This window comes from Poeciliopsis prolifica, unplaced genomic scaffold (genome assembly GCF_027474105.1).
Source record: "Poeciliopsis prolifica strain line A6 unplaced genomic scaffold, Auburn_PproV2 SCAFFOLD011, whole genome shotgun sequence".
NCBI lineage: Eukaryota > Metazoa > Chordata > Actinopteri > Cyprinodontiformes > Poeciliidae > Poeciliopsis > Poeciliopsis prolifica.
In genome coordinates, this window is record NW_026562386.1 from 9229277 (window position 1) to 9244072 (window position 14796).

The window sequence follows — 14796 nt, forward strand, 5'->3', positions numbered from 1 at the left end:
TGAGTTTCCTGAACAAACATCTGAATAGTGCGGAATGCAAGTGCTCTCAGATCTGCCTATGAAAAGCATCCAGTGCAAACAATTGCTTTTAAGCAATATTGAAAAGTTGAAAGCAAGGTAATTATATGAAACAATCTCGTTCAGTTTGAACATTTTAGGGAGCTGTCCAATGCATGATGTGCAAATGGACATCTTACATTACAAGCCTACTGAAGCATGACCATCCACAACAATGTGCAAGTCAGGAAAGAAGAAGTCAAATGGTGAAACTGCAGAGATCCACAGCTCTGTTGGCAGAAAAACCAACAGTTCCACACTCCATAAAAAAATTGGTTTATATATCAAAAAGAAAGTCATAAAAATTTCTATTTCTAGTTTAACCCCAGTTGTTTCAGTTTCACTTCCATAATTCACAACAATAGAGGGCATACATACATATATGAAAAAAATGTAGGCCAAGATTTTCAGGTTTTTATTTGTAAAATAATTTTGAGAATTAGGTGTCGTTTTCTGCCACTTTACAATTATGCTGTACTTTGTGGTTGTCTGTTATAAAAATTTCCAATAACGTCCATCGAGGTTTGTGAAAAGTTTTACATTTTTCCAGGACACTCTCAGATTTATCCCCTGTTCTTCCCTACAGGACATCACCAGCCTGCTCCACACCATCTACGAGGTGGTGGACGCCTCGGTTAACCACTCTCCTGGCAACAGCAAGACTTTGCGGGTCAAGCTCTCCGTCGCTCCAGACTCAAGCCAGCGGTGGAGGAGCTGTGCTCAGGGTGCCACAGGTAAGTGTCACGTTAACTCAGTGTGGGGCAGCTGTTGAGAAAAAAAGGCGACTCTGAAGTTCCATCAGTGGATCTGTGCTGACAGCTCACTAAGAGACTTGTTTGTTGTCATGCAGAAAGGCGGACGCTTCAGGCCTGTCAGAGCTTTGTTTCCTTGCAGTTTCTGCATCTCTCCATCCCTCCCACTCAATGGGGTTCATTTTTAATGATGGGGGGGTGACTCCATAGAGAGAGAGAGAGAGAGAGAGAGAGAGAGCGCCCCCTCCCCTCCCTTGCCGCCTTCAAATACCCTAAAAGAAACCTTAAGAAATGTGCCAAGTCCTTTTGATAACCACAGCCATTTTCTTTTTTCCAGTACTCCCCTTTTTCCTCTTTTCTCCCCCTCTCTTTGTCCTCCTTTCTCAGAGCTGTGGGGAAAATATAGCAGCGTTCAACATAACTTTCCTCACTGACGACTTGGCAAACAAGTAGTCAGAGGAAAATATCTCAAAAAGTATATATTCCTGAGTGTTTGCGTCCTATTGTTTTGTCTATAAATATCTGTCAGGAGATTCAGATGGAGGAAGCTTTGAAAAGATTGCCTTCATGCTAATTTCAAATTGCATCAGATCCCACATCCTAATAATACTATTGCTGAAACCAGCCTGGTTTTTATGGTATTCTGCTCCTTATAAGAGGCTGGGAGTTGAAAATAAAATAAATGAAGCACTGTTGTTTTTCCTTATCTATAGATCTTCAAAGTGAAACTCTAAAACAAAGGTTGCTTTCTTCTGAGTGTGTGTGCCTGGTGTTTTGTGTGGGTGTGTGTGGCTTCTCTGCATTGCTCCCTTTGGTAATAGCCCCCTGTGTCTTTGTGCATTCTCAGATGTGTCCCACTCCAGGGAGAAAAATGACAAATGCATAGATGATCTCAAGAGTGCAGACAAGAAGTCTCGAGCTCTCCTCAGGTAAACCCAGCTCCTTGTAAACTCACGTTTTGATGCTTCTGGTGTCTCCAAAATATAGTAACCTGACATTTGCATCCTTGTAAATCCAAATTTCATCAAAAAGTTAATTTATTTGGTTTGCATCTAATGAAACACAACATTTAGTTTATCAGAAATTTAAACATTACATAAGAGATATCTGAATAATTACATTAGACCTATTAAAATGATTCATGATAGAAATACCACAACTGAAATATTTATACGCTTCTGTCAGTGTGATGAAGTGGCAAGTAATCCTGGAAGATGAACTTAACATTTTATTAAAGCTTGTCAGCAGAGGGATCAGTTTGGATTTCTTTATCCTTCATGGAAAAATAAATCTGCAGTCCATAAAATACAGTAAATCCTGTCAAGTCCTACTAAGCATAACAAAAGGAGCAGGTACAAAAAGAAAATCTGTTACTCTTGGTCTTTACTGAAGATCATTTATGCCATTGAACTGAGGAAGAATTGGTAAGTTTTTAAGGAGATGATGACAGAGGTTGCCTTCCACGACTTGTTATTGAATTCCACAAGCTGAATCTGACTCCTCCCTGAAACTTTAACAGCCACTTTAACCTGGGTCCAAAGTCTGGTTTATTGGCCAGAGATGACTTACCGCACTGGGCAGTGATACAAAACATTAAAACAGATTCAATAAAACCTCTATCTCAGATGAGACATTAAAGGTTGCCATAGTATGAAGTGCTCTAAAAAAATCCTGGTAATGGCTGTATTGACTTTGGACTTGATAACATATAGTGGACCAACACCAGCAGATAACATGGCTCCTCAAATTATCACCATCTATGAAAACTTCCTAGATGGCTTGAAATCCCCTTGAATTCAAGGGGATTTCAAGGGGATCCTTATAAGGGATCCTTACAAGGGATCCAAGGATCCCCTTGGATTCAGTTGCTCTCCACTTTTGTTTCAGAGTTTGGGAGCTTTGTATCCAAATCAAATTCTGAATTTAAAATGAAAATAGGGCTTTAAAACACTGAGAAATTTTCTTTTTAGCAAACTAAAGACACTTCTGATGTTGCATGTGTTTCACAAGTGATTTAACAAGTGATGTGACAGCTGTAGCTGATGTTGATATGTTAAGAACCCCCAAAACTAGGGCTCCACTGATTACAGTTCTCTGGCTGAAAACCAATCTTTTATAAAGCCTAACCTTTTTTTTTTTTTTACCTTTGCCAGGGTAGCTAATATCGGTAGATAAGATCGGCTTCTCGTGTCTCATAACAAGTTCCAGTTACAGCAGTATGACTGTGGAGGCCATAGCATTGCCATCACATAAACTCAAATAAAAATAGAACTTATTATGCTTGAAATGAATCACTTTATGCATAATTAATCTAAATAATTTACAAAATAAAATTTTTGATTTAAATTATGAAAATGCTTTTAAGTTATATTCTTATTTATTTTGAAGCACCTGTACATCCTTTTCTTTATAGAGATACAAATATTCTGTTATATTTTGAAGGCGTTCTAACCTAAATCATTTGTTTTGCACAACAAAACCTTTGCTGTTTTTCTTCTGTCCACATTCAGCAACTTGAGATGTAACAATCCCAGCTCTGTAACAGTTGTCCTGCCTCTACCTGACCACAAGCAACGCTTGTTTATCTTCCCCAAACTGCTTCCTAATGAGAGGTGCCACTCATTTCCACAGGCGCCACCACAGCGACCACCACACCCAGTCTGGCTGCCAGCGCCACTGTGTGGACGAGAACCTGGAACGCAGGAACCACTACTTGGACCTTGCAGGCATTGAAAACTACACGTCCCGCTTTGGAGCTGGTGAGTGGACCGGGGTAAAGATGGGTGGGGAGGACGGGAGGCAGACCACGGCCCTTTGAAGCCCGTCATTATTGCCGCACCTGCTTAGAACCATTAGGTGGGACGACCGGCCTTCTGCGTACCTCGCCAGCACAAACATCTGGGCTCAGGCAAGCACAATACATCGAGTGTTTGAGGGGAAAGTCCATCAACAGGACGGGATGGTGTGAGGGGAAATTCTTAAAGTTGAAAAAGTTTCAGGCTTGATCTGCCAGTCAGTGATGACATGCCGTTATTGTGTTGTTGTAGGGAAGTGCTAAAAGGAATCCTCTGTGTCTAGGATTTCCAAAAGGAAAAGATCCTGAAATAAGATTGGAGAGTTTTTGCGTTGAGCTTCACACATCTAGATTGTATCTATCTATTTTGTGTAAATGTAGAGCCAATATGTTTCCAGAGGCAATGCCTGTTTGTTTTTTCTGTGATACGTATTACTCAGAAAATCCAGGTTAAACTTAAGAACACAGCTAAATTTCTAACATCTGCGACTTTGGTCAACTGTGAAGAGATGTCTGAAAATTCAGACACTCTTTTTTTAAACCAAAAATCATAAGAAAAATATTTGAGACGCAACTTAATTTAGAATTAATCAAACTAATATCTCTGTGAGTTTTTTTCTCTTTTAACTACTGCAGAAAGAGAAGCTTTGTGATTAGAAATCTCAACAAGTAATTATTAAACTGATGAAGCATTTAATATCTACCAAGAGTTTTATGGTCTTTTAGGAATTTAAAGACAGTTCTGATAATTGTATTATTCTAAGAAGTATGATAGGATTTTGGGATAAAAAAAAAAAAGAAACTAAGGTTTGGAGTCACTGTTATTGGTCGGCAAGGACATTTCATACTTCACAAAAAGTAAAGTGCAGAACTCCCAGGAAGTGTTTTTATGTCTCACACTACCTCAAAAGACCTTCATATTTGAATACCAGGCAGAAAAAAGGTTCTGCTTAGAACAACAATCTGCAAAACTCTCAAAACAAAACAGGATATTGTCATTTTTCTGGGAATCAATGCAATCAACTGTCCACTGTCACTACATGGTCGTGGAGAAGAAATTGCTGCAGTCTCAAAATAATCTGAAATGTACCTGCAGGTTTTTATTGACGATATGTTATTATTAAAAGGCAACTCAGTTTACTGTAAGCGTATAGAAATAAGTGAAGAACTCTCACTAGTTTTGATCTATAAACCCACCAATCAACAGCATGGACTGTGATGGATTAAAATTTTGATTTTAAGGCCACTGAAAGCTTTGCAGTTATATTAAAAATACAAATTTAGACAGAAAATTATTTCAGCATTCGCTAATCCAAAATTGATGTTAAGTCAAATTGATGTTAAGTCAAACAGAAAGGGGTGAACTTTTCACATGTTGATTGCTACAAGTACTTTTTTTTAGCTACAAATGATCAAAATTTAAAGTATCCAAAGGAATGCTATGTTATGTCATGATAGACAATATTTTCTTATTAAAAAATGAATTTATTTGTTCATTAACATTTTTTAAATGTTTTGTTAATATTGCATAAGAAGGATGACGTGATTTAATGAAAAATTTGTATAATGTACTAATTTGTTACCCGATTAATCATCAGAATAAGTGAATACTAAAATAACTTCTAGTTTACTTCCCATGGTTTTGACTGCCAACATCAAACAGTTCAGTCACGAAATAAATGTTTTGTTAAGAGTTCTTTAGAATAATATTATCGTCTCTCTCTGGGACAGGTCCTGCTGCAGAACCAGCAAAGGTAGAGGCTCAGGCTCGCTCATCCAACCAGGCCCGTTCTCGCTCACATGAACCAGAAAACGGACACGCCCACTCACACCACCGCCGGCTGCAGTCGGCCGTGGACACTCCTGCTGCAGAGAGCCTTCACCCAGCCCGGCCCAGAGGCCAGGATGCTGGGCGGCATGGCATTCGCTCTCCGAAGACTCACAGCCGCACACCCCCTGCACAAAACAGTGGGAGGGTGATGAGGAGTCGAGGTGCCCCGCCTCCCCCGGCTCTGCCCTCCCAGACACCCCCTCATCAGTCGGCAGCCCCATACCGCAAACACAAACAGCGATCCAAGGAGAGCCAAGGCTACCGGGCCTTAGGCTCTCTTGGCTCTCCGGGACCTATAGTGGAGAAAGAGCAGGTCAGGGACCTCCCAAGTGTGTTGCTGTATGAGGGTGGACTGGCACAAGTAGTGCAGCGGCATGAACATCACCACCACCATGAACACCATCACCACTACCACCACTTTTACCAGTCCTGAAGTTCTAGCCTGCCTGGGATGGCTCAGCGCCTTTGCATTGCCACAGAAAACAACCAGGCCAGCAGACTTTGACTGCAGCATTGCACCTGGCAGCACAGGCACAGGACATGGGGAGGACATGAGGGCGACGGCCAGCGTGTGCCAGCGCTGGAATGTTTCATAACCAGTGCTATAAAATGTTGGTCTGACATAGAGAAGCTTTGGTATGCAGTAGGACAGTGAGTAAAAGCCCATGTTGAGTAGCTGGACTGAAAATCACACGAAGGCTCAGGAGGCAACCCGGTTCAGACCTGCTGACGTTTAGACCATCAGACCAGCATCCCAACACTCCCCAGACCACTAAATCAAAAGGAAGAGGAGGGACACGACGAGGAAGCTGTGACTGTAATACAAAAATATATGAAGGATTATGGGCGACGAGCAATTTGTGAAAAATTTGTGTCTGAGCATCACTACACTGGTGTGTGTTGGAAACCACTGGAAGTGTGCTCAGAATTTAAAACAAGCTCCCCAGCAGAGTTTTGAAAAAATAAAATATAACCCGTAATACACTGTAGGCATAAAGGGGAAGGAAAACTTTGAAACAGTATAATTTATCCCAGATCCGCTTCTACCTCTGTTTTTTATCCGAATTGTTGTTCTGATGGAAACGTTAAGCAAGCATTCATTTTCAAAATCACTTTTAAACTTTGTTGAATGAAGATGAATCATGTCACAAAACTGCAGCTCTGAAAACTAGAAAGCCTCCTCTGATTTATGAACTAACATTTGCTGTACATAAGGTATTTATACTGTCATTGATTTTATAAGCTTTATTCATGTATTCATTGTGGAAACTACATTTTTATTATGACCACTAGGAACTTCAGTAAAACATGTAATTGAACCCTGACTCAGATTTCCATTAATTTTCTCCCTGTTCTAACCTTTACATCCAACTGTAACAGAGTGATGACTTCACCCTCTAAGGGCCCACTGAGGCCCATTGGAGGCCAGGACTCCTGGTTTCACATCCCGGCTCCCATTGGAGCCGGGATGTGAAATTTGCTTAAATTGGACTGCGTTTACTGTAAACTTGTCCTGTTAGAGGGTGAGTTTTCATCACAGATTGATGAAAACTTCACCCTCTATGGGCCCACTGAGGCCCATTGGAGGCCAGGATTCCTGACCAGTCCAGATCAAGTTTGACTTATGTGTCATTCTCTTTTGTCTTCACATATATTTTTTTTATTCAGCATGCAGAATGTTGGCACGCTGGATTTTGGCATTCCCTCCCTGACGCCGTGTCCCATGATCTCCGAGCTGCTCCCTCTGTTTCCACCCCATCAGTCTGTACCACGGCTGTCAGCAGGTCTTTTGCTGTGCTGCCATGTGTCCTCACTACTCAGCTGACAGAGCTCTGTTTGTGATGCGGCGGGGCGATGGCTCTCTCAGCTGTCTCATTCCTCTGGTGCCGATTAACCCTGGAGCCCGGCTTGCAGACTCCACTGAGCCCATAACTCATATCTCACAACTACTGCCATGCTGGCAGTAGGAACATTCATCCTGTCCCAGATGGCCTAAAAGAAAGATGTTTAGGGTACCTTTTCTTTTAAAGAATATGTTGCTGTAACTTATTTGTACATTAATTTTTGCTCTTTTAGGCACATCTGAGTGTCGTATTAGCAAAAAAAAAAGAAAAAAAAGAAAAATCACACTTTTATTTTTTCACATTTTGTCATGCTGCAGACAAACTTAGAATGTCCTGTGATGAATCAACACACTGTGTAATTGGAAGGTGGAGGAAGAGGGTTATAGTCTTTACAAACACAGGCCACTGAGTTTACTTCTCTAAGCAATCTCCCGAGTACCACAGGAGAACCCACACTTGTTTTTTTTTACCTTTATATTACCAGATTAAAACAATCCTACTGAGATTTAAGTTTTAAAACAGTTGCATCTGATGCAACTTCCTTACCAGTCAAAAAACTTTGATATCAAGCAATGATGGCTGCATATTTTTCATGGTAAAAAGCAAACACATGACATTAAATATCACCACCTGGCTAATAATGTGTTCTTGCCTCGTGTGAGGTGAAAGCACTCATGGCCCATTGAGGCATGGACTCCTGACCCATGAAAGTAACCTGTTGGTGTCTTGCACCAGGATTTTAGGGGAGATCCTGTAAGTTCTGTAAAATGTCAGGTCAACATCTCAAAGGTTTTTTTTTTTTTTTTCAGTTCATCGTTTAAGGCATTTACATTCTTGAAGAGTTTTGTCTTGGAGAGTTATGGTTTTTAGATATTTTAAGGTGAGTAACATCAAATGTGTTTCACTAATATTGGTCCAAACAAAGTCTGATGAGAACAGAATAACTTCCAGTCCAGAAGATATTCCAGAACAGAAGGTGGATTATATTTAGTATATAGTTGTCTTTTGTAACTTTTATGTTTTTTTAGTACATTCATTTTTTTGGAAACTCTGGTTTTTCAAATGTCAAATTATGAATGAAAAGCTTGCATACTTCAGCAGTTAAATTAAGAGGGGCATATTTGGATACATTTTTGCTGGGCCCATCTAAATTGTTATTTTTGCATTGCTGGAACACAATGCATTACGTTAAATAATGGATTAACTTTGTACTTAGCCACTTTGAAATATGAAAGCTTAAAAACTAAAATGATAAACACACAAAGAACACTGTCATATTGACTTTAATGTGAGGAAATGAGAGACTGCCATAATGTGTCCTGTTTGTTTTGTTTCCAGCTGATATGCAGAAAGCTTTGAAGTGTGGATTGGCACAGCAGGGTGTCAGCTACTGCAAAGGAAGGATGCTAAATGTTAAGGGATCAGGGGGACATGAGATAGTCTCTTTCCAATATAGACTGAAAAGGGTTGAAGGAAAAAAAAAGCAAATCCAGTGATAAGGTACATCTGTTCCAACGAATTTATGAGCCGTTAACGCTTATTTCCCTCCATGCTGGATAAGTGGCTCCCTTTCTGCAGAGAATCTTAGAACTTCAAAGCAGATTTGCTTTGGATAATGCAAATGATCAGAATACGCTGGTTCCAGCCTACTCAAGAACATGAAAAGGAAGAGTGGGAAAGAGAAAATTAAAACTAATTGCTGTGGCTGCCTTTTATGTGTGGAAAGAGGGGCAGAAATAAAATACTTCAATTATTGTCAAGTTCATACGATTAGGAAATAAGCTGACAAAGTGCTAAATTTCAGTGTTTCTGACCCAGTGGCCGTTTACATTAAATGTTCCTTTGAGCTGCCCCTTGGTTCTTGCATATATCTGATGAAATTATAATTAACAGGATTAAATTCAGCCTGTAATCCTCATGCTGATACTGGTGAGACAGGCTACTTCTAAATCAGTTTTGGACTATGGCTTGTATTCTCTTGAATCAATCATATGCCATTCAGATAAATCTGCTGAAACTCTCTTTACTTTGTAACTGAATAACTATTTGCTCAGAGATCAAATGGCCCCAGAAGACAATCTAATTTATATTTAAAGGTGACCTATGCTTCCTTAGACAAGTTAGGATCGGTGTGTGGGCTATACAAAACGTATTCACAATGTTTTTTGCACAAAATCATTCTTATAGAATGAGATTTTAGTCTGCTTAGTTCTGCCTATTTTGAACTTTTTTCAGAATGAACTGTTTGGGCCTCTTGCCACTTTACATCCAAAAGAATTGCTCCTTGCCACGCCCTCCCAGCTCAATATTTACCCTCGCGTGTGAAGATGACTACAAACAGATGTGCAATTGTACAACCTTTGAAAAGCAGAAAAAGGGCCTTCCGCACAACCAACAAGAATGAAGCAAGTGCTTTCTGAATAGTGAAAGACAAAATTCTTGTCTTTTCCAGTAGCTATTGAACAGTACATACAGTTGAAAAATTTTGCTGTTGCTTTTTCCTTTTGTTATTCCTGAGGTAAGTTGCTTTGTATTTTAACCCTCTCCAGGCAGGGGTTGCAGATTTGCAACAACTTAAACAGTCTTTTCAGGTAATTTGAGCCTGAGAGGGTTAAACTACAAATAGACGAGGTTTATTCCAAGACACAACATAGACAACTTTACTTACAGTGCATGCTGGCACTAAAAGTCACTATTTAAATTTGCTGCTAGGCAGCTGTTTTCCTTAGCACTTAATGGCTAACTTTTTTTTTTTAAATAAGCATTGCAATATTGTGAACTGCTGGATGTTATGTGAATGTTAAGATGTGTTTATGAGGGCTTCATGTATAGAAAAAAGGCATTAACGTAAGAATTATCTGCATTTATACTTTTAATACCTATCAGAATTGCTTTTCAATAAAAAAAAAATATTGTTATTTATCCAGTAAGACTTGTAAAATTTGGCATTTACAACTGCAGGTGTGCTGAGATATGTTTTACCAAGCAAACTAATGTTTCATCTCTCCCCAGTCCGTTAACTGAACATCCTGTGTAAAAATTCATCTGGTGTCAAACATTCATATAAATCAAAATTAAAACTATATGAATAACTCTTTGAATTTGGATATGGAATAAAATTTCCTGTACAGTAATTTCAAAGAACTCTGCTTTTACTTTGCTATTTCACACATACTTCATTCCTCAAGCTCTGAGGTAATCCCCTTTAACTGAACAAATGTGGCATTTAATAGGATATTCATGGAAAAAGAAATCTATACTCCAGGGATATAATGTGCTACTAAACTTTTCTTATTTCACATTATAAAGCAAAAGCTGCTGTCCAACTTCTTCAAAATCAGAGCCTGTCGTGTGGACTTTAAGAAACTGACTCCAGACCTTTAGAGATAGCAAATGAATAAAACAAGGCTTCAAAAAGTTGCATTGGTTTTTAGCAGATCATTGGCGCTCTTTCTTTTTTGCAACATCAAAGGCAGCCACGGCTCTTTGATGTGGCAGCATGCTGTTTAAGGTACAGACTGAATGGAGAGATGTCAAGCTGCAAGGTGCCTCTGTAGTTTATGCTGAGTGCTGCAGAGAGCTTCAGATGAAAGGAGCAAACAGAGTTTGATAATGAATGTCCAACAAGTAGGACCCATCTCAGACAGTGCACGCTCAGCGGGGCGCCCCAGCTAACCTTGAGCGCAGCACCCCAAACCTTGGGCAGACGCTGGAGACCAGACTCCTTCAACATGGCATGCTTCAGCAAAAAGAGAGGCCCTCAGATGTGAGCTTTAATCTTCCTGTCAATTAAATGCTGATTGACACACGCACAGTTACACACACGCACGGTTACACACACGCACGGTTACACGGGCTGACCTTAAACAGCCTGCTCTGAAAGAGACGCCATCCATTTCAACAGCTAAGTATCGCTCTCTATTTGGCTCTGACAAGCTTTTTCTAATTATACAACAATCCTCTCCATGTTTGAGTCACTTTGTAGCTTCATCCTGTGCATTTTCTACGGTACTCTTGGATCCTCTTACAGTTAATGTCGTCATTAATCTAATGAGCTAATCCTCTTTTATTTGTTAACCCATTAGCTTTGGGAATCTGGGATGACTGCCCTCTTTCGCTGTATATCCTGCAGCTTTTTTTACTTGAAACCATTGATAAAATGAGACATGGCTTATAAGGACAAACAGACAACCTCAATTTCCCTATGGGACTAATAAAGTTTTTCTATTCTATTCTATTCTATTCTATCAATATTTTATCCATATAATTTTCAGAGACTAGAACTTATTTTTTATGTTCAATGGATAACTGAAAAAATAAAATGTTACAATGAAGGTATATCTTCATGGCAGTCTTATTGCAATTCAGACTGTCAAAAAAAGTGTGGGTCCTAATAAAAGGGGTTGCATTCTAACTGCAGCAGTCGACAGTAGGAGGGGTACATAGTTAAAGATATACTTTTCCAACTGTTTGCAATAACTTTCATAAATATATGTGTGTATCTTTCTTCCTAAATACATTCAGTATTTAGAAGCATGGTTGAGTATCTTTTATTGATTCAAGAATATCATGGTTCAGGTATAGAGAAGGAACCATTGACTTTATAAATCTTGCTATACAAAACAAACTAGCCTCATGTTTACGTATGTCCACATGTGATAGTTTTACCAAAACTGGAGTAATACTTATCTAATCTCCTTTATTTGCTGTAAACTAAGTGGAGACACCCCAGCTCTTTCAAAGAGGGAGAAAATAAATCTGCAAAGTTACTGCCTGAGACAATGTTTGGGATCCAGATGTTTATTGGGTAAATCCAGCATCACTTCTCACATGCCACACTTTTTTTACTGGCTGGCAAACGTTGAAATGAAAGGATTCATGGTTTTTCCCCTGTGTAATACCATTACATAATGTATAATTTATGAATATCTATGGTGAAATTTTTTTGAGTGGGTTAACTTTATGAATTGTTATTGACATCTGGTGATAGTATCATGTTAATTGCACCTTTAGAATTATATTTACTTAGAAAAGCATTGACGCATTCAATACTTATCTTACATCACTAACTACAATATTATTATATCTGTAATTTTATAAACACTATCTTACCTTTTTCCGACTTTGTCTATGACTTTTGGCTGCATCTGTGTATTGATATGTTTACCCAGATTAGAGCAGGAGTGCTGTGATTGATGGAGTTTGGTAATTCAGGATGTACAGATGCTGTTGCAATGTGTATCCGAAACTGTACAAAAAAAGACGTTTGATAAGATCATCGGTTCTTTCTCAAAATACTTTTAAATCTTTAACTTTGACTTTGATCTGCTACAAGATAATTATTTAATCTGCTGCAACAACTGTTTATATTTCACTTTATGGAAAATGTATTTTTTTTCATAAAGACATAAAGATAGTTTTGATCACACTATTAGGAAAATACAGTATCAAATTGCCCAATCTTGTACATTATATGCTTAGAAATGCCTAACAACCTACTTGAAAAGTTTAAGTAGGTTGTTGCTTGGCCAGATTTTCAGTGCACGATGCAAAGGTGAATCTGAAGTAGCCAGGACTTGCATGCCTTTTCCATGAGCTGATAAAGAGATTCATCTTTGGTTTTGCCCAGAAACACTGAACTTTATCACATCTCACATTCCTCTGTGAATTCTCTGAAAGAAGACATATCCTCAGACATCATAATTACAATTTAGCTGATTCCAAATCTGTTCATTAATGATAGATGAGGGCAATTCAAATGCAGAAACTCACATTTTCTGAGCTTTTCCACAAATTCTTCAAAATCCAGGCAAGGAAAATTCTGATATTCTTTTTAAGATTATTTCTTTATTTACCAGGTGTCAGTTTTTATTCCTCAAATTGCCTGTGGACCCCCTTTTGTCATTCGAATGACATTAAAGTTTTGTGTAGTAAACCTGACAGAAAGCACTCAGCATTACACTCCCTCAGGTGGAGTCGGCTGTTTCTCAGACACAAAGAAAAAGAGAAGCCGTTCTTTGAAAGATTGTGTTTGATTACTCCTGTCCATGTGTTTGTGTGAGGTTTTCCCCCCAGCAGAACAAAACAGAGGCGAATAATAAACTGATTTTGGTACTTTACGGGGAGCTGCAAAGACCACAAAGAATAAATCAGTGTTGTTCCTGAACCTTTTTTGTCCTGACAGTAAACAATGAACATTTCCTGATGTTACATCCCCAAGGCTTGTTGTGCTTTAAAGGGATTCTACATGATAGACCAACATATGGTGTTTACACCTTTTTTATTTTATTTATTTATTTTTTTTACAATTAAATAAAAAAATATATATTCAAAACAACCTTATGTTGAAAACCCTAAATAAAAGACCTCCACAACTTAGGTGGAGGAATGTGTTGAATGTCTTGCAATTCAAAAGTCTGGCCTTCATGGAATATGGGCAAGACAAAAGTCCTTGTTTGAAATAAGCCTCAATTACTTTCATTTAAAGTAGGGGACATGGAAAATGTGAAATAAGGTGTTTTGGTCAGATGAAACCAAACATAAACTCTATGGCCTATTGGTAAAACACTGTTTGTGGTGGAAAAGCAACACGTCACAAACATCACACTGTGACGTTGTCTTCCATCAGCAGGGACAGGATGTTGATGGGAAGGTTGAAGGAGATAAATGAATAAATCATCATCATTATGTGGATTTCTATTTTGATATCTTTTGCAGAGACAGAGGACCTCTTTTCCTCTTCCCACTTTGCAAATGTGTACATTGTGTTGATCAATGGAAAAAAGTAAGGTTTGTAATTTCAACGTAACAAACCGTGCTCTGTTTATGGAGCATGTACAATGCTCCATAAACATAGCAATATGAATTGAAGTCTGTATTTGCTCATCACTGTCATCACTGTTGGTTTTTTGTAACAACGGTTTACTCAAATATGCTTAATTTAGTCATGTTAACAGAAATTAAAGTATTTGCAGGATCTACCACATCATGTGAACACAGTTTGAATGTGCTAGCGCAAACAGGCAGAAAGGAAGTTACATAATTGAAAATAGAAACAACAAAATGTAAAAAGAGGAATTAAAAATAAAAGGTCCCAAGAATCTGAGCGTTTTCTTTTTATGCAACACTTCCATCATGTGGCTCCAAACCTAAACTACAACGAGTGTGCATCTCAGACATTCAGTTTGATAATTTTCTTTTTTGGACAAATCTAAACATCTACTGTTTTCCCTTTAGTTCCTCCTAAATTACTTCACTGTAATTCTGCTGCAAACATCTGCAAGAGGATTTTGAAATGTCACTATATCACAACAAAGGGCTTTACCAGGTGGCAAACTTCCTCTAAATATTACATAGTACTTGCTTCAAAAATCATCAGGTAAGTGACATCATCTTGTTGCCTTTCCAGTGAATCTGAATGGTGTTTTAGGGGATATTTTAGATGCCGTGTTTTGCTTGTAACCAATACTTACTCTCGTTCCACTTGACTTACATGGCATTAGAATGAGTTTCGCTTTC

General features: G+C 38.6%; 1 protein-coding gene across 4 annotated transcripts in view; it reads left to right on the plus strand.

Annotated features, from left to right (window-relative positions):
• The window catches only part of nkd1 (NKD inhibitor of WNT signaling pathway 1), a 32547-nt gene extending 25794 nt beyond the window's left edge, over positions 1-6753 (plus strand). For all 4 annotated transcript variants that reach the window (XM_055036642.1, XM_055036645.1, XM_055036643.1 and 1 more), the window contains 4 exons: positions 644-791; positions 1657-1738; positions 3441-3568; positions 5335-6753. In XM_055036642.1, coding sequence (XP_054892617.1) covers positions 644-791; positions 1657-1738; positions 3441-3568; positions 5335-5867 — 891 coding nt within the window. In that variant the 3' untranslated portion in view covers positions 5868-6753. The remainder of the gene's footprint in view (positions 1-643; positions 792-1656; positions 1739-3440; positions 3569-5334) is intronic.
• Positions 6754-14796: the final 8043 nt, after the last annotated feature.